This window comes from Ailuropoda melanoleuca, chromosome 7 (assembly GCF_002007445.2).
Source record: "Ailuropoda melanoleuca isolate Jingjing chromosome 7, ASM200744v2, whole genome shotgun sequence".
In the NCBI taxonomy this organism is placed as follows: domain Eukaryota; kingdom Metazoa; phylum Chordata; class Mammalia; order Carnivora; family Ursidae; genus Ailuropoda; species Ailuropoda melanoleuca.
The window spans coordinates 33,841,347-33,854,886 of NC_048224.1; the positions used below are offsets into that span (position 1 = coordinate 33,841,347).

The window sequence follows — 13,540 nt, forward strand, 5'->3', positions numbered from 1 at the left end:
AGAGCAGTAGCTGACCTATGTCTTACTGAGAAGTAGGCAAGGTGGGCTGATGGGAGCCCCTGGAATGAGGACTAACATCAGCTGATAAGAACCTGAACGGCAACCAGGTCCCCAAAGAACAAGTGGAGACAGCAGCCCCAGGGGGAAAGGGTGATGGGTTCACACTGGCCAGGAGCACTCCTGATGCAGTGAGGGTGATGGGAAGTCGGGCTGGTTTTGGAAGCCCGGCAGGAAATGAAGGTAACATGAGGTGTAAGGTAACAGAGATCACGTTGGCCCACATGAATTCTGGACCTGAAGAGAAAGAGAGGAAGAGATGAGGAGCTAGCATTAGACAAAGCAAGGAAAGAGCTGAAAGCACTATGCATGGAGAACGCTTTGTGAAGACCAGGGAGGTGGGAAGGTGGGAGAAGATGCCTGGAAAAGGCAAAGAACAAAGAGAAGGAAAGAGGCCAAAAGTATGAAGCACAGAGTCCAGGAACAGGAAAGACTGAATCAAAGAGAAAGGGTGGAGAGAAAAAGAGCTGGGAAGAAAGAAGAGAGTTGGAGGCATCAATCCTCACTGATGAGCTAGTCTCTGACTGAAAATGCAACTAGACACTCCTAACACCAGGCAGCATGGGATGAGAATTAGCCCCAGGACAATGAGAGGTCTAGGGAACATGGGAGAAGAAAGGAAGATGAGTTTAAGATGGGGTAGGGTGTGAGAAGGGATCCTTTCCAGGGCTAAACTAAGGAATAACTGTTAATATATATAATGGATAAATAACTTAGCTTTCCCTTACTTTCAAAAGGAATAAAATTATCAAGATAGGGACAAAGTAGTCATTTGTGCACATTGGAAGGTGATTAGCATTTACAGAGCATCAGACTCATTATATGTATTCTTTTTCTAGAAGGCGTAAAACAAGCTTACAAGAAATGTCATAGTCCCATTTTTCAAATATGGAAATAGACCCAGAGGCGTTAATACCCAGCTCAAGGTCACAAAGCAAGCAAGTGGTAAATTTGAATTCAATCAGCTCTGGCTAAAAAAGCTTTGGCTCCTTCTACTTTATGGGGAATTCAATGAATCACTTCACTCTTTAAAATCTCTTCATCACATTTTTGGCATCAAAAGATGGATGATGCCACCCATGCTTCCTGGTATTGGAATAAGGCAACATGGCAGCATGGTGGTGGAAAGATGCTAAGCCTTGGGGTCAAACAGACCCAGATTCAAATTACGGCTTTTTTCTGTGACCTTAGGTAACAGACATATTCCTTTTGAGCCTCAGTTTCCTTGTCAATAAAATGGAAATAATACCAACCTGCCAACGCCACTGTAAGCCTTCAATGTAATAACATATCAAAATGTAAAAGAGCATCATTACTTGGTGCAACTTCATCTATTGGAGGAAGTGTCACTCCAAGATTGTCTTTTGTGCCTCAAGGCAACAGTGATGAGAGGGCAAGAAATGGGAGGCTTTCAACTAAAAACACACTGGACTCCCAAAATTGCTCTTTGCACCCACGGGGTAAATAAATCTTATACTGGAAAAGCAAGACACATGAAACTCTGTTCTTGATGTTAACAATCCAAGTTTTTAAAGGCAGTCTGCTGTTGTGGAGTACATGCTGTCCTGTAATTGAGTGTAATTGTGTTTTCTATTCTTGTCTGGGTAAAGTTGACCTTTGATTCAATTTAGTTCAAGTAATATTTCAACATAGCAGTGCAGTACTGCATCTACCTGATTACAGCCTAGCTGGGGCCAGACCCCTACCCTGGATGGAAGCCAGCAGCCTGGGCTCCGGGACACAGCCCGGCCCTGACAGGTCTAGGAAAACTTCCTCACGGTAGGTTGTAAAGGTTTCAAAATATGAAGCCCAGGCCCTAGAGATCAGACCTGTCAACAAGTGCATGCAGAACGTGAATTGCAAACATGCAAAGATTTCAAGAAATTTCCAGTCTGATGATATAATGTTGACACATATGTCATCAGATCTCCCCAAAAGATGACTCACAGGGGGCCCACAAGGACAGAAAACAAAGTTTGGGGCTGCAGCCTCAACTTCGGTGGCTGTCCGAATGGAATGAAGGGGTTCAGGCAGGAAAGGAGAAATGGCTGTGAGTCACAGGATGTTCTTTTAGACGGGCCTTGAGAAATGTTCCACCCATGCCTGTTCCCCAATGAAGCCGGGGAGTGGAAGAAGTCTGATATTTCTCCCAGAAGCCCTCTTGTCTCCTTGCTGATGCCAGCCATCCATACCCCGTTATCCTGTGACCTCGGGGGGAAGTTTCTGGCTACCCTGGGCTGCTCTCTTTAGGATGTTGTAACAGCAGAGTATGAAAGACTGAAGTTCCAGGCCTCTTCCTCCCTTTACCAGCTTTGCTGCTTCAGGCAAGTTACTTAACCTCTCTGAACTTCAGCTCCTTCTTGAGCATAAAAAGAAACAAAATTCCCTACCTCACATGGTATGCACTGAAATAAAGTACAAGCCTGGTGCCTCTTATGTGCCAACCACTGCATTAAATGCTTTACCCATATTAGCTCATTGGTATCTCCATTTTGAGGAAACTGAGACAGAGATGTTATGGAATTATTCAAGGTCACATAGCTGATAAGCAGAAAAGCCAGGATTTGAATCAGGGTTGCCAAGTGTTCTCTTAGCGCTAAATTATACTGCCCAGTAGATGTTTACAAGATGACGGTTTTATATCCTCTTCCCTCAACTCCCTGTTACAACCAACTATCTTGCCATGTCACCAAAGCCTGCCCCGCCCTTGGGGGATCAGATCTGCTTGACTTTAAAGATCAGAGCAGAATCAAAAGTCCACACGGTGAGTCCAGTGAGTCTGCAGTATAACCAGTAAATCCAACAGTCAGAAAGTTAGGACCTTTTTCCCTGAGTAAAATCCAGCATAACCCTGAGGACTTATTTCATGAAAGTCTTACAGAGCCACATCAGAAAGGCCAAACAAACCAGATTTGTCTGAAGCATATACAGAAAATGGCAGCAATGCCACTGACATACTAAATCTAGCTAAAGGCACAGAGAAGCTCCAGACCCAAGCTGGGACGTGGGGGTGCACGCAGCGCTGCCCTAGATCTCCCCTCCACGCCTGCCGCTTTCTAACCCTCGATCTCCATGATGTGGCATGTCTTCCAAAGTGACATCTCCAGCCCCGTGACAAAATGCCCAAAGTTCTTCCTTGCCTTCCCTAGGAAAGTTCTCATAAGCTTCAGAGGGCTCTACATCCCAGACAGAAGGCATTTCAGAAGCTCCTGGACCGGGCACGGTGGGGGGCCAGTTGTAACCCTAGTCCTCACTGGGAGGTGCTGAGATAAGTACTCCAGGCCATAGCAAAGAGCCACGGAGGCTGTGCACTACCCAGCTTCAGGAAGTATAATTCTCAGGGGGAGTGCCATCCGCATGGACGGCAGTGTACATGGCATCCACAGAAATGTGTAACTTACCAGCCCTATGTATGTAGCTTAAAAGCCATCTCTCAACTGTCCCACCTACCTGCCCTGGCCTGATTCAGCAGGTCCAGAAGATGATCTGAAGTCCCACAGAACACCTACTCAACTTCTGTTAAAAAGCATTAGGGTAGCTGTAATTTGGGACAGGGCCTGACACCTGGAGAGCTAAGATCTTGGCTAAGGATGGAAGTTGCTGAGTCCCTTACACAGGGGAGACTGGGGATCTGGCATCCAGCCACACCACAGAACACCCCCCCCCCGCGCCCCATAATCCTATCCATTGGGCCAGGTCAGAGCTGACAAAGACAGAGAACTTCCACAGCACCTCCACAAGCATAGGAATTGTCCCAGAGCAGCATGAGCAATGGTGAGGATGAGGGAGCAGCCATGGGACACAGCAGTGGACAAGAGCCTAACTAGCTATGAAAACGAGGGACACTGGGAAAGTTGGAAACTTCTTGTAGGGGATGTGAGGACGGCCGACCCAGGAAGGCAAGAAGCCTCAGTCCCCACAACGTGCATTTCCCAACTTCCAGCCAAGCAGGAAGCACTGACCGTGCTTGGCATAAACTCAAGAGGAGTCTGGGCCCATGGTGCCATTTAGAGACAAAGGAGAGTCTATAATGGAAATCCCAGGATTTGGGGAAGGAATGGGGCATTGGGGTAAAGTGGATATATGAGCAGAAATTTTCAGCAGGAAGCAGGCTAAAGAAAAGAGCCTGGTGGGTAGCACTAAGCAATGCATTTAAGTAGCTGAAAAGGAAACAAGTAGAAAAGACAGAGCAGAAAGCAAAGGGACATCTTCTCCAGCCCAGTCCTGATCTGAGTGACATCAGGCCCACTGGCGAGGCCTTGGCTCTGGCCAGTCAATTCATCACCCATCTGAACCTGCCGGATTCACCAGAGAGGGGCAGGTGGGTTAGGTATGGTGACAGAGCCTGAGGGGAAGGCCAAGAGGGAGGCTAAGGAAGATGGCACTTCTTCCTGTCTCCCCAGGGCCTCTGGCAAGAGCAGATGTGGGTCTGTGAGGCCTGAGGCTGACACAATTTGGGAGGCTCTCTTTATGAAAAAGAATATTTTTTAAAAATCCTGCTTGGACACTTTCTGATAGCGAAGATCTCTACCAGGGCCTTCAAAGGGGCCGAGGAGAGTGAACCTTCTTTAGCTTCTCAGTAAATCTACTTCCGGCCTCCAGGTTCATGGCAGCACTTCCTACAATGTTCCAAAAGGTGAACCTTGTGGAAGAAAGCAAGCCAAGACTGTTTGAAGAACTTTTGTCATTATTATTTAGCCCGGTTGACTTGGGTTCACAAGAGGGAATCAACTAGAAAATTACATGTGCTGGGATTTTATACCTTTCAAAGCACTTTTACTTGACGCTTAAAATACCCTGTGAAGGAGAAAGGGCAGGTATTTTCTTTCGCTTTTATTCCACCAAGATCCCCTGATTGCTTACCACGTGCCTGCTACTGCGCTAATGCTTGGGGTAGAGCCATGAACAAGGCCCTCTCCTGCCTTCGAGAACTACAGTCTAGGGGAATGGCCCACAGCACTGGTTAGTCCCAGGTGATCTCCCTTCCAAGTACTGACCAAGTTTCCAAAATGTAACATCTTCAGGTTGTTTTGCCAAAGTCCCAATTTCAAAGCAAGGAAAGTCAAGGCCCAGAGAAGTTGAACAAATTGGTAAAACTAAACAGTCAGCCAGGAACAGAAGGGGAGAGGAGTCAACTATGTGCTGTGCCCCCTATTAGCCATCCACAGATGTCATCTGATCTAATGTTCAATGACCCTTGGGTAATCTCTATTTTCTAGGTAAACTGAGGGTCAGAGATAATCTAAACATGCTCAAGGTTCACAGATAATGAGGGGTAGGGCCTGAATTTGTTCCCAAAACAAATCTTAACACAAAGCCCCAAATTTTTTCTCTTATACCAGCATTTTCCAAATTTCCATCACTTACAAACTACTCTCACAAGTTTTACCATATGCACAGAAAACAATGTATTCTCTAAATTAACTCTATCTATTTAACATCCTCCGAAGCAATAATACCCATGAATTTGCAATTTGATAGGGGTTAAAATCAAAAGTTGTCATCTGTATACTGCTTGAAATAATCTCAGATACTACATCAAACTCATTCAAAGAAAAACTCATCCTTGCCAGTCTGCATCTCAGAGACAGCATCTAAATTGTCACTTTTTTTACAGTTCCTGAGAATTTGTGCAATTTTTGTATTTCCCCTGCATTGCAGTCATGATGGGGGCTTACAAAGAATGAATGCTCCTCCCATGGACTCCCAAACATTAATTTAACCTCTGGTCAGCCTGTGTGGTTATAGGTTTAGGAAGAAGATAATGAAATGTCCAAAAAGTTCCAGTGATGAGAAAATAGGGTAAGGCCCCTCTGTAAGGCTTCCTGTGTGGGTTTCTCATTAGGATGGTTTCAAGAATAATTAGACTTGTCTGTGATTTAATTCTTAAAATGAGAGGCCTTCTCAGTTGTAAGATTACTAGAACAGCATAAGATAGCACTGCAGAAAGAGAATTTCATGGAGCAGCAGACATTTAGCTGTGCTCCATTCCTAGAATAACCTTCTGGTGGCTGTGCAAACTTGGAAAAGTCACTCCCCCTTCTAGAATAGGTTATTTTCTAGAACAGAAGTTCTATATGAACCAGGGACATTTTGTTTTTTACACCTCTGTGTCCCAGCACCTAGAGCACTGGTTGACACATATTAGGTTCAATAAATATTGGCTGAATGATTGAATGAGTCAACCCATTTGTCTATAAATGAACTAAAAGACCTCTAAGGTCTCGTCCAGTAAATAGAAAAAAAATGATGCTCGAATTCAGGAAACCATGGGATTAGAAGATAGTATCTGAGTACAGACCCCCATATCCACAAATTATATGTGGATAGTCCAATGAATCTAAATTGAAGGAAATAACAAGTCCTCCAACTTGATCACAGGGCATGGGCCCCCTGCAGTGTTGACACCATAGGTTGGTGAATCTGTAAGAGCCTGAGTAGTAGTAGTCCAAAGGGGTTATTAGTCTCCAGTGAACTGATCCAAACCTCCAGCCTTGGTCCATAGTTATTAATGACTTGGATCAGAACAAAGAGAGCTAGTTATCAAATTCCTATATGACAGGAAACAGTAAGAGGCAGCAAATATACACATGGCAAAATCAGAATCTAAAATGGTTTGGGTAGGACAAGATGACATAGGGAATTTAAAAATGTAAAACAGAGAGGAAATAGATGTTTTCCCTTTTGGTTTAAATGGCCAACAGCGTGATTAAGAAATGGAGAACAAGTAACTTGCAATACTGTGTATTTAAAAGACTGCAATATTGGTTGACTGCATGCGGAGCAGGAGTCAACAGTGTGACATGGATGCCAAAAAGTCCAGTGCAATCTCACATTGCATTAACAGAAATAGAGTGCTCAGAACAGGGGAGGCAAAAATCCCCTTCTACTCTGTGCTGGAATACCGTTGTAATTTCTGATCAATTTCAAGGAAGACATAAACACACTGAAACACAACCAGAGGAGAGGCAGAAATCAGGGAGGAAAAAATATTCCAGAAGAGGAACGGAGGATATTCAGTCTAGAAAAATACAAAGACTTCAGGGAGAAAGGGGGAAAAAAAACCACAAGAGCTGTCTTTAAATATTTCAAGGGAAATCGAATTAGCCTCCATCGACTGTAAGGTATAACAGGATAGTGAGTATGTTCTTCTGATTAGAGCTATTACTATCCAGAATGAGCTGCCGTGTGAGAGGTAGGTCCCATCACAGAAGTGGGTGTTTAGTAGAGAAGGAGGTTGATGAGGGCAAGATGCCAGACCAAGGATCCTTCCAATCCTGGCAGTGACAGTATAAGAAGGCTAAGCCCACCATCATACTGTGAGTAGGGCTGTCAATGCAGATAAACACAGGTCTCTAGGTCAGAATCTACACTGATATACCCCAGTCTTGGATTCTCTCTGAAATCTAGAGTGCTTCAAATTTGGCAAAAAGTGACTGATTTCGCCTAGGAAGAAGTAACATTCCTGTGCATTTCCCTCCAGTCCGAGGCCTGGTTCAGTGATGCAAGACAGGCAAAGAAAGGTGGGAGCAATTTAGGAAGGAGCTGCAGGGCAGAGATGGGAATGGACTGGGTGAAGGGAGAGATGAGTAATAAGCATTGATATGATATAATCAAAATTAGAGGAGATCCTCTCTTCAGAGCTCTGCAGAGAAAGTCTTTTGGACATAGGGTTTGTCTTCTCTTCTCCACCCTAACTCATGTCTCCGGTTGCTCAAAGAAGAAAAATGGCTGTGTGTCTAAGGAAGCCCCCACTAAGACCTGAAACTCAGCCCCATTAGTTAGTCTGTTTTCCGAGCCATGAAGTTCAGAGGCAGAAGAGCAAGGCCAGGTGCTCAGAAATGCCTCACTGACACCTAAACATTACAGTGGCTCGCGTTGATCGAACATCTATTATGTGTCAGACACTGTCAGATCTGACATTTTATGTTGTAAGTTACCTATTATTTTACAGTTGAAGAAATTATGGCTCAGAGAGGTTAAATGGTTTGGCCAAGACGTCACCACTTCAAAATAATCACCGCTCGTATTCACTAAGTGCTTCCTCTGTGTCCGGTGAAGTTTTTAAGCAATTACACGTGTTATCTCATTCATTTCTCACAACAATCCTATGAGATAGGTTCTCCTATTGTCCCCATTCTACAGATGAGAAGAGTAGCCTCGAAGGGCCTAAATGACTTATTCACAAAGCCACAAAGCTACAAAGTAATATACCAGAGTACTCTTCCCTATGGGCCACACTGTGTCTCTGTGGTAGGAGAAATAACCCCAGCTCTGCCTCTGGTTGCCAGGCAGGGGCCCTCCAGTAGATCAGAAAGGACACAGACTTTGACTGGTAACTGTGACCTCTGGGTCCTATGCTGGGACAGAGATGTGTGTGCAAGGTCAGGGGCCTACAAGGCAAGGAAAGAGCACCCAAAGGGCCAGGCCATGCAGCCCAGAGTGATCTAGCCAGGAGCTCGTCGCAGCTGACCCAGAAGCCTAAGCACAGCCACACCTCTCTCCGAGGAGAAGTGACACCTGCTCCCTGCCACCCACATAAGATTTCCCGTGCCATCAAGCCCCATGCTGCTGACTGCCTCTTCTTTTGCCCAGGGAAAGCACAGTTCTGTTTTCCCAAGAAAATGCTCCAAGCCTGGTGGAAACCCTAGCACTTTATATCACTTCTTCTTTTGCCAAGTGGGTCACAAACCAGGAGGCTTTTCAGCAGAAGTGACCCTCCCCATCCCTCCTAAAACACCAAACTGAAAAAAGTACTTTCCTGGATGCAGCAGTTGGCCCATGATGGGGAGTAATTTATGACTGCCATTGTTTAGAACCACCGGTACATGGTGATGACAATAAGCAGACCCACTCTTAGTCGGCTTCATTATTGCTTTTAAATTCTCTACCGACCAGGCCCGCCATGACTGCCTGCACCTGGGAGACTGCTCCCACCGCCCTGTTCCCCTGGTAGGCCGCTGCCCGGCAGGCTGCTCCATGGCTTCTGCGGCCCATGCCTGCTCCTCAGACGCTACTCGGGTCAGGCAAGAAGCTCCCTGGGCACTTACCAGGTCAGAGATGAAGACTTCACTTTTAAAAGATCAGACGTCAAGTGCCCATCAAACGACTACGCGGAAGATAAGCTGCACTTCCCTTTTGGAAATAAAGGCTTAACTTTCACCTATCCATATCATGTGCAACCTGAATTGCGCTTACATGCACATAATCATCCCCTGTCTATAAATCTGCCCATGTGCTGCAATCATATGGGCAATTCCAAAAAAAATGGAGTTGGCAGCAACCTGCACCCCCCACTTGTCCTAATGCTGGGCCTGTGCCATTCCTCTCCAGTGACTTTTCTTCTGTCTCCCCAGAGAAGGCCAGCACATTCATTGTCTTCCTAGTTTCTTCTCAAACACCCTCTGCAGAGAGGCCATACAGCCCAGCCACTGAGGAGGAAAGCTCCCTAGGAAAGAACTGGAGGAACAAGTGCCAGGCCACCTGGGCTGCTGTCTCACCCCCGTGGAGGTCGATTTCCAGTTATGAACCAATGCACAGAAGGCTTTTGCTTACTTGAACCAGAACTCTCTATCTGCTGTAATGTCCTCAGAACTTGGTGTATGTCCTTCATGCTGGTGTCTTTCTGGCTATATAAGAGAAGGCGCCGAGCATCTGAAAACAGGCGAGACACACTGTAGAGGGTGCAAAAATAGAAGAAAAGCCCTGGTTAGACAAGCTGCCTCTCTGGCTTGAAGAAAGTACCTGCCAAGAAAACACACCCCCGCCTGGCTGCCAGGTGTTCCACGGGCCAGTCCTGGTCCACTCCTACTGCTCCCCACACCCAGCTTCACCAATACCCTAGGCTCCTACTCACCCACCCACCATCCCTGCCCCAAATGCTCTTCCTGTGTGTCCACACAGCCAAATCTTACCACCCTTCAAGGCCCAGCCCAGGTACCTCCTATCCAGGAAGCCCTCACACCCCCCCACACCCCAACCCACACACATATCCAGGGCCAACTTAGCCATGAGACACAGCAGGCACAGTGCCTAGGGCCCAGGATGCTCTTAGGGGTCCATGAAAATTTTTAATGTCTTTTAAAATCAGAATTAAAAAAATGAAATTCAGAAATTCAGAATTAAAATATATGATAATAAATCCAACCTGGATTATAGTTATTTTTATACCAACACAGTTATCAAATAAAATTTTTAATATTTCTTTTTTTTATTCTTTTTTTTTTTTTTTTAAAGATTTATTTATTTATTTGACAGAGATAGAGACAGCCAGCGAGAGAGGGAACACAAGCTGGGGGAGTGGGAGAGGAAGAAGCAGGCTCATAGCGGAGGAGCCTGATGTGGGGCTCGATCCCATAACGCCGGGATCACGCCCTGAGCCGAAGGCAGACGCTTAACCGCTGTGCCACCCAGGCGCCCCAAAATTTTTAGTATTTCTGCATGCAAGGAGGGGTCCATGAAAGCTACAAAGCCTAAGGTCCATGAATGTTATGTGTGGCCCTGTCTGGCCCGGCTGCAGCTTCCTTGGAACTGTCCTGATACACCTCCTATAGTCCTTTGTCCCCTCTAACTCAGGCCATGGTTCTGTGCATCCCAGGAATCTTCAATGGCTCATTTAGCAAACACTTATTAAGTCCATATATATGTCCAGTATTGAAGCCAGGAGCCAGGAAGACAAAAGCGAAGGAAGCAACATCCTGGCCCTCAGGGAACTCATATCCGGGGAAGAGAGAGACCTGCAGGCATTGGGATACCACAGTATGACAGGGCAGTGACAGAGTGAGAGCGAATCTGGAAGCCAAGGAACAAACACTCCCAGCCTAGTCTGTGAGCTCCTTCCGGGCAGGCCCCCTCCTGTTCATATCTCTGTACCACCTCCCCCTCCTAGACCAGCCATTTCAGATGCACACAAAATGCTAAGTGAGTAGGCTAATGAATGGACAGAGCTGACATGCTGTGTCTCCCCATTCCCTACCTACCAACCAGTTTTTGGAAGAATGGCCCCCAACCGCATGACTCTTATTGTCATAAGAGCCACATATTGTTACTCCTAAAATGCACCAAAGTAAAATCCCACAGTCTTAAATCCTGGCAGCAATTCTCCCTGCCCTCATTCTTCAAACCTTTACAAAAGCAACTTCACTCAAATTCAACCATTCAAAATTCTCCAGAGGTTAAGAAGGGAAGGAAAAGTATTAACTGACAAGTTTGGAAAGAAAACCTGATATAATACTTACATGGATTTGTTAAAGTTTCCAACAACCCCAGGGGCCTCACCAGGAGTCGGATAACGGAAACAGGGGTTATTGGCATTACAGATAATCCCCTGAACCCAAGGAAGCGTTCCTGCAGAGGGCATGGCTTTGTTTGGAAAGTGGCCTATGAAATCAAGAAGAAAAACACAAAGAGAAACATTAATGCTTCGAAGCGATTTTGGGACTCAACAGGAACCTTTATCTCATTTGGTTCCACCCATACATTGCTCCATCCCAAATGTGTCTATCCCATTCCTCACATCCCAGACTCCTGCCACCTCTGGACTGATTCCAGGCTGAGCTGGAAACTTGGCATCAGAGAGTAGTACTTAATCTACTTGCATCATCTGTAGAATGGGGTTCATGACCTCAGCCTTGGGGAAGTGATGAGAAGGGCAGAGTAGACCATACACAGAAAGTGCCTGATGTGCAAGTACCTGACAACCCTTACTTCACCTTCCACTGCCTGCCTCACCTGCCAGAGACATGGAGGGGCCCTGGGAATGACCTGATCCAGTTCCTTCATGCTCTAAGGAAACCACATCAAGATGAAGTGGCAGGTGAAGAATGCTCAAGGAGGGACGTCAGGGTGACTCAGTTGGTTAAGCATCTGCCTTCAGCTCAGGTCATGATTCTGGGGTCCTGGGATGGAGCCCCGTGTCCCACTCCCTGCTCAGTGGGGAGTCTGCTTGTCCCTTCCCCTCTGTCCCTCCCCTCCCCTGCTTGTTCTGTCTCTTCCAAATAAATAAATAAAATCTTAAAAAAAAAAAAATGCTCAAGGAGTCAGTGGGCAGGACTGGGAGTGGAACCCACATTTCCGTGATCCCAATCCATGTTCCTTCCCTTATACCTGAGGCTTCCCTTGTGCTCTAGCTCTTCTCAGTCCCCTCTTGTACTGTCCTCTGTTGACCAAACATGTTAGTTTCTCCTCCTCTGCCAGCTCACAAGCTCCTCAAAGGCACCTAATAAACTTGCGAACTTGGGGTCAGATGTCATCCATGAAGCTACCTTTGTGGTCAGTGCTGTTCTGTCCCTCATTAAACAATGAGCCCCATCCCCGTAGGTCACCTCCTCACTTTCCTGTCCCTTCGTTAAGGAGGAGCTGCTTACAAACAGCAGGTTTAGAGGTACTTGGATGGGTCCCAGGTGTCAGAGGACTTTGGTGTGTGGTAGGCAGCCACAGGGGCCACTTATGAGGATCAAGATAAATGTGCCCTGGGACCAGAGGCTTTTAACCGAAGGACAAGCATGTGTGAATTCCTTTGGACAGAAAGGCCATGGCTCCAGCTTTCACCATATTCTCTGGGTTACCTGTGACCCTAAGAGAGTTAACAACCATTAAAAACAATGGCTCTAAGTGACGAAGAAGGGCTGTGTAGCTTTACAGGGGTGGAGGTCAGACCTACGGGGATTCATATCCAGTCCCTGCAACTAACTTTGACCAAGTTACTCAACTCCTACCTCAGTTTCCTCATCTTTAAAACGGTGATAGAAATACAGTCCACTTCCCAGAGCTGCAGTGAGTGTTGCGTGAGTTCTTACAGGCAAAGTAGATAGCAGATAGCAGAGTGCCCGGCCTGAGTGACCTGTCAGGACTGTTGCGGCACTCTGGTTGTGAGCCTACAACAGTACTCACTCCGCCACTGTCCAGCCAGAAATAGTCCTTGCACCCACAGCTATGACCTTCCTCCAAACCAGGAATTTTATCTTATTCATCTTACTCTTTTCATGCAAATATGCTAACAGAGTGTCCCCAGAAGGTAAGCCACAGCCAGGAGTTGCTACCCTTCGCATCTCCAATATTGGAGTCCTTTTTTTCTTTTTCTTCTAGCACAGCCCAACCAGAGAGGCAACCTCCAAAGCAAGGAGGTAACAAGATCTGATCACTGCAGCCACCCTCTGCGGGGACTCTGGCCTGCTGAACGTTTACTCAGTTAACCTCCTTATCTCCCTGTTAATAGTTCAAGGAAAACCAAACAAGGTCCCTTGCCTAGGTCAGCTGCTCCTCATGCAGAGAAAAGTTTACGTAACCCAACCAAATACTAGAAGAATCAAGGGACTCTCTTTAACCTCCTGGAGATACTGGCAGCAAAAATAGGGTAGTGTTGGTCCAGGCAGCACTGGCAGTGGATGGGGAAGTTATTTCAGGCTAATCCTTGGGGAGTAAAACAAAGGCCCTTCCCTAGAGGTTGGGTCCCACCTGATTTGCAAAAAAAAAAAAAAAAAAA

The 13,540-nt window shown here is 46.2% G+C and overlaps 1 protein-coding gene across 1 annotated transcript in view; it reads right to left on the minus strand.

The window, feature by feature from the left end:
* The window catches only part of ABCA1 (ATP binding cassette subfamily A member 1), a 141,227-nt gene that overhangs the window by 97,278 nt on the left and 30,409 nt on the right, over positions 1-13,540 (minus strand). Inside the window, exons 4-5 of the mRNA XM_034665569.1 lie at positions 11,295-11,436; positions 9,613-9,731 (exon numbers count right to left, since the gene is read on the minus strand). Of these exons, the coding sequence (XP_034521460.1) occupies positions 9,613-9,731; positions 11,295-11,436 (261 nt within the window). The remainder of the gene's footprint in view (positions 1-9,612; positions 9,732-11,294; positions 11,437-13,540) is intronic.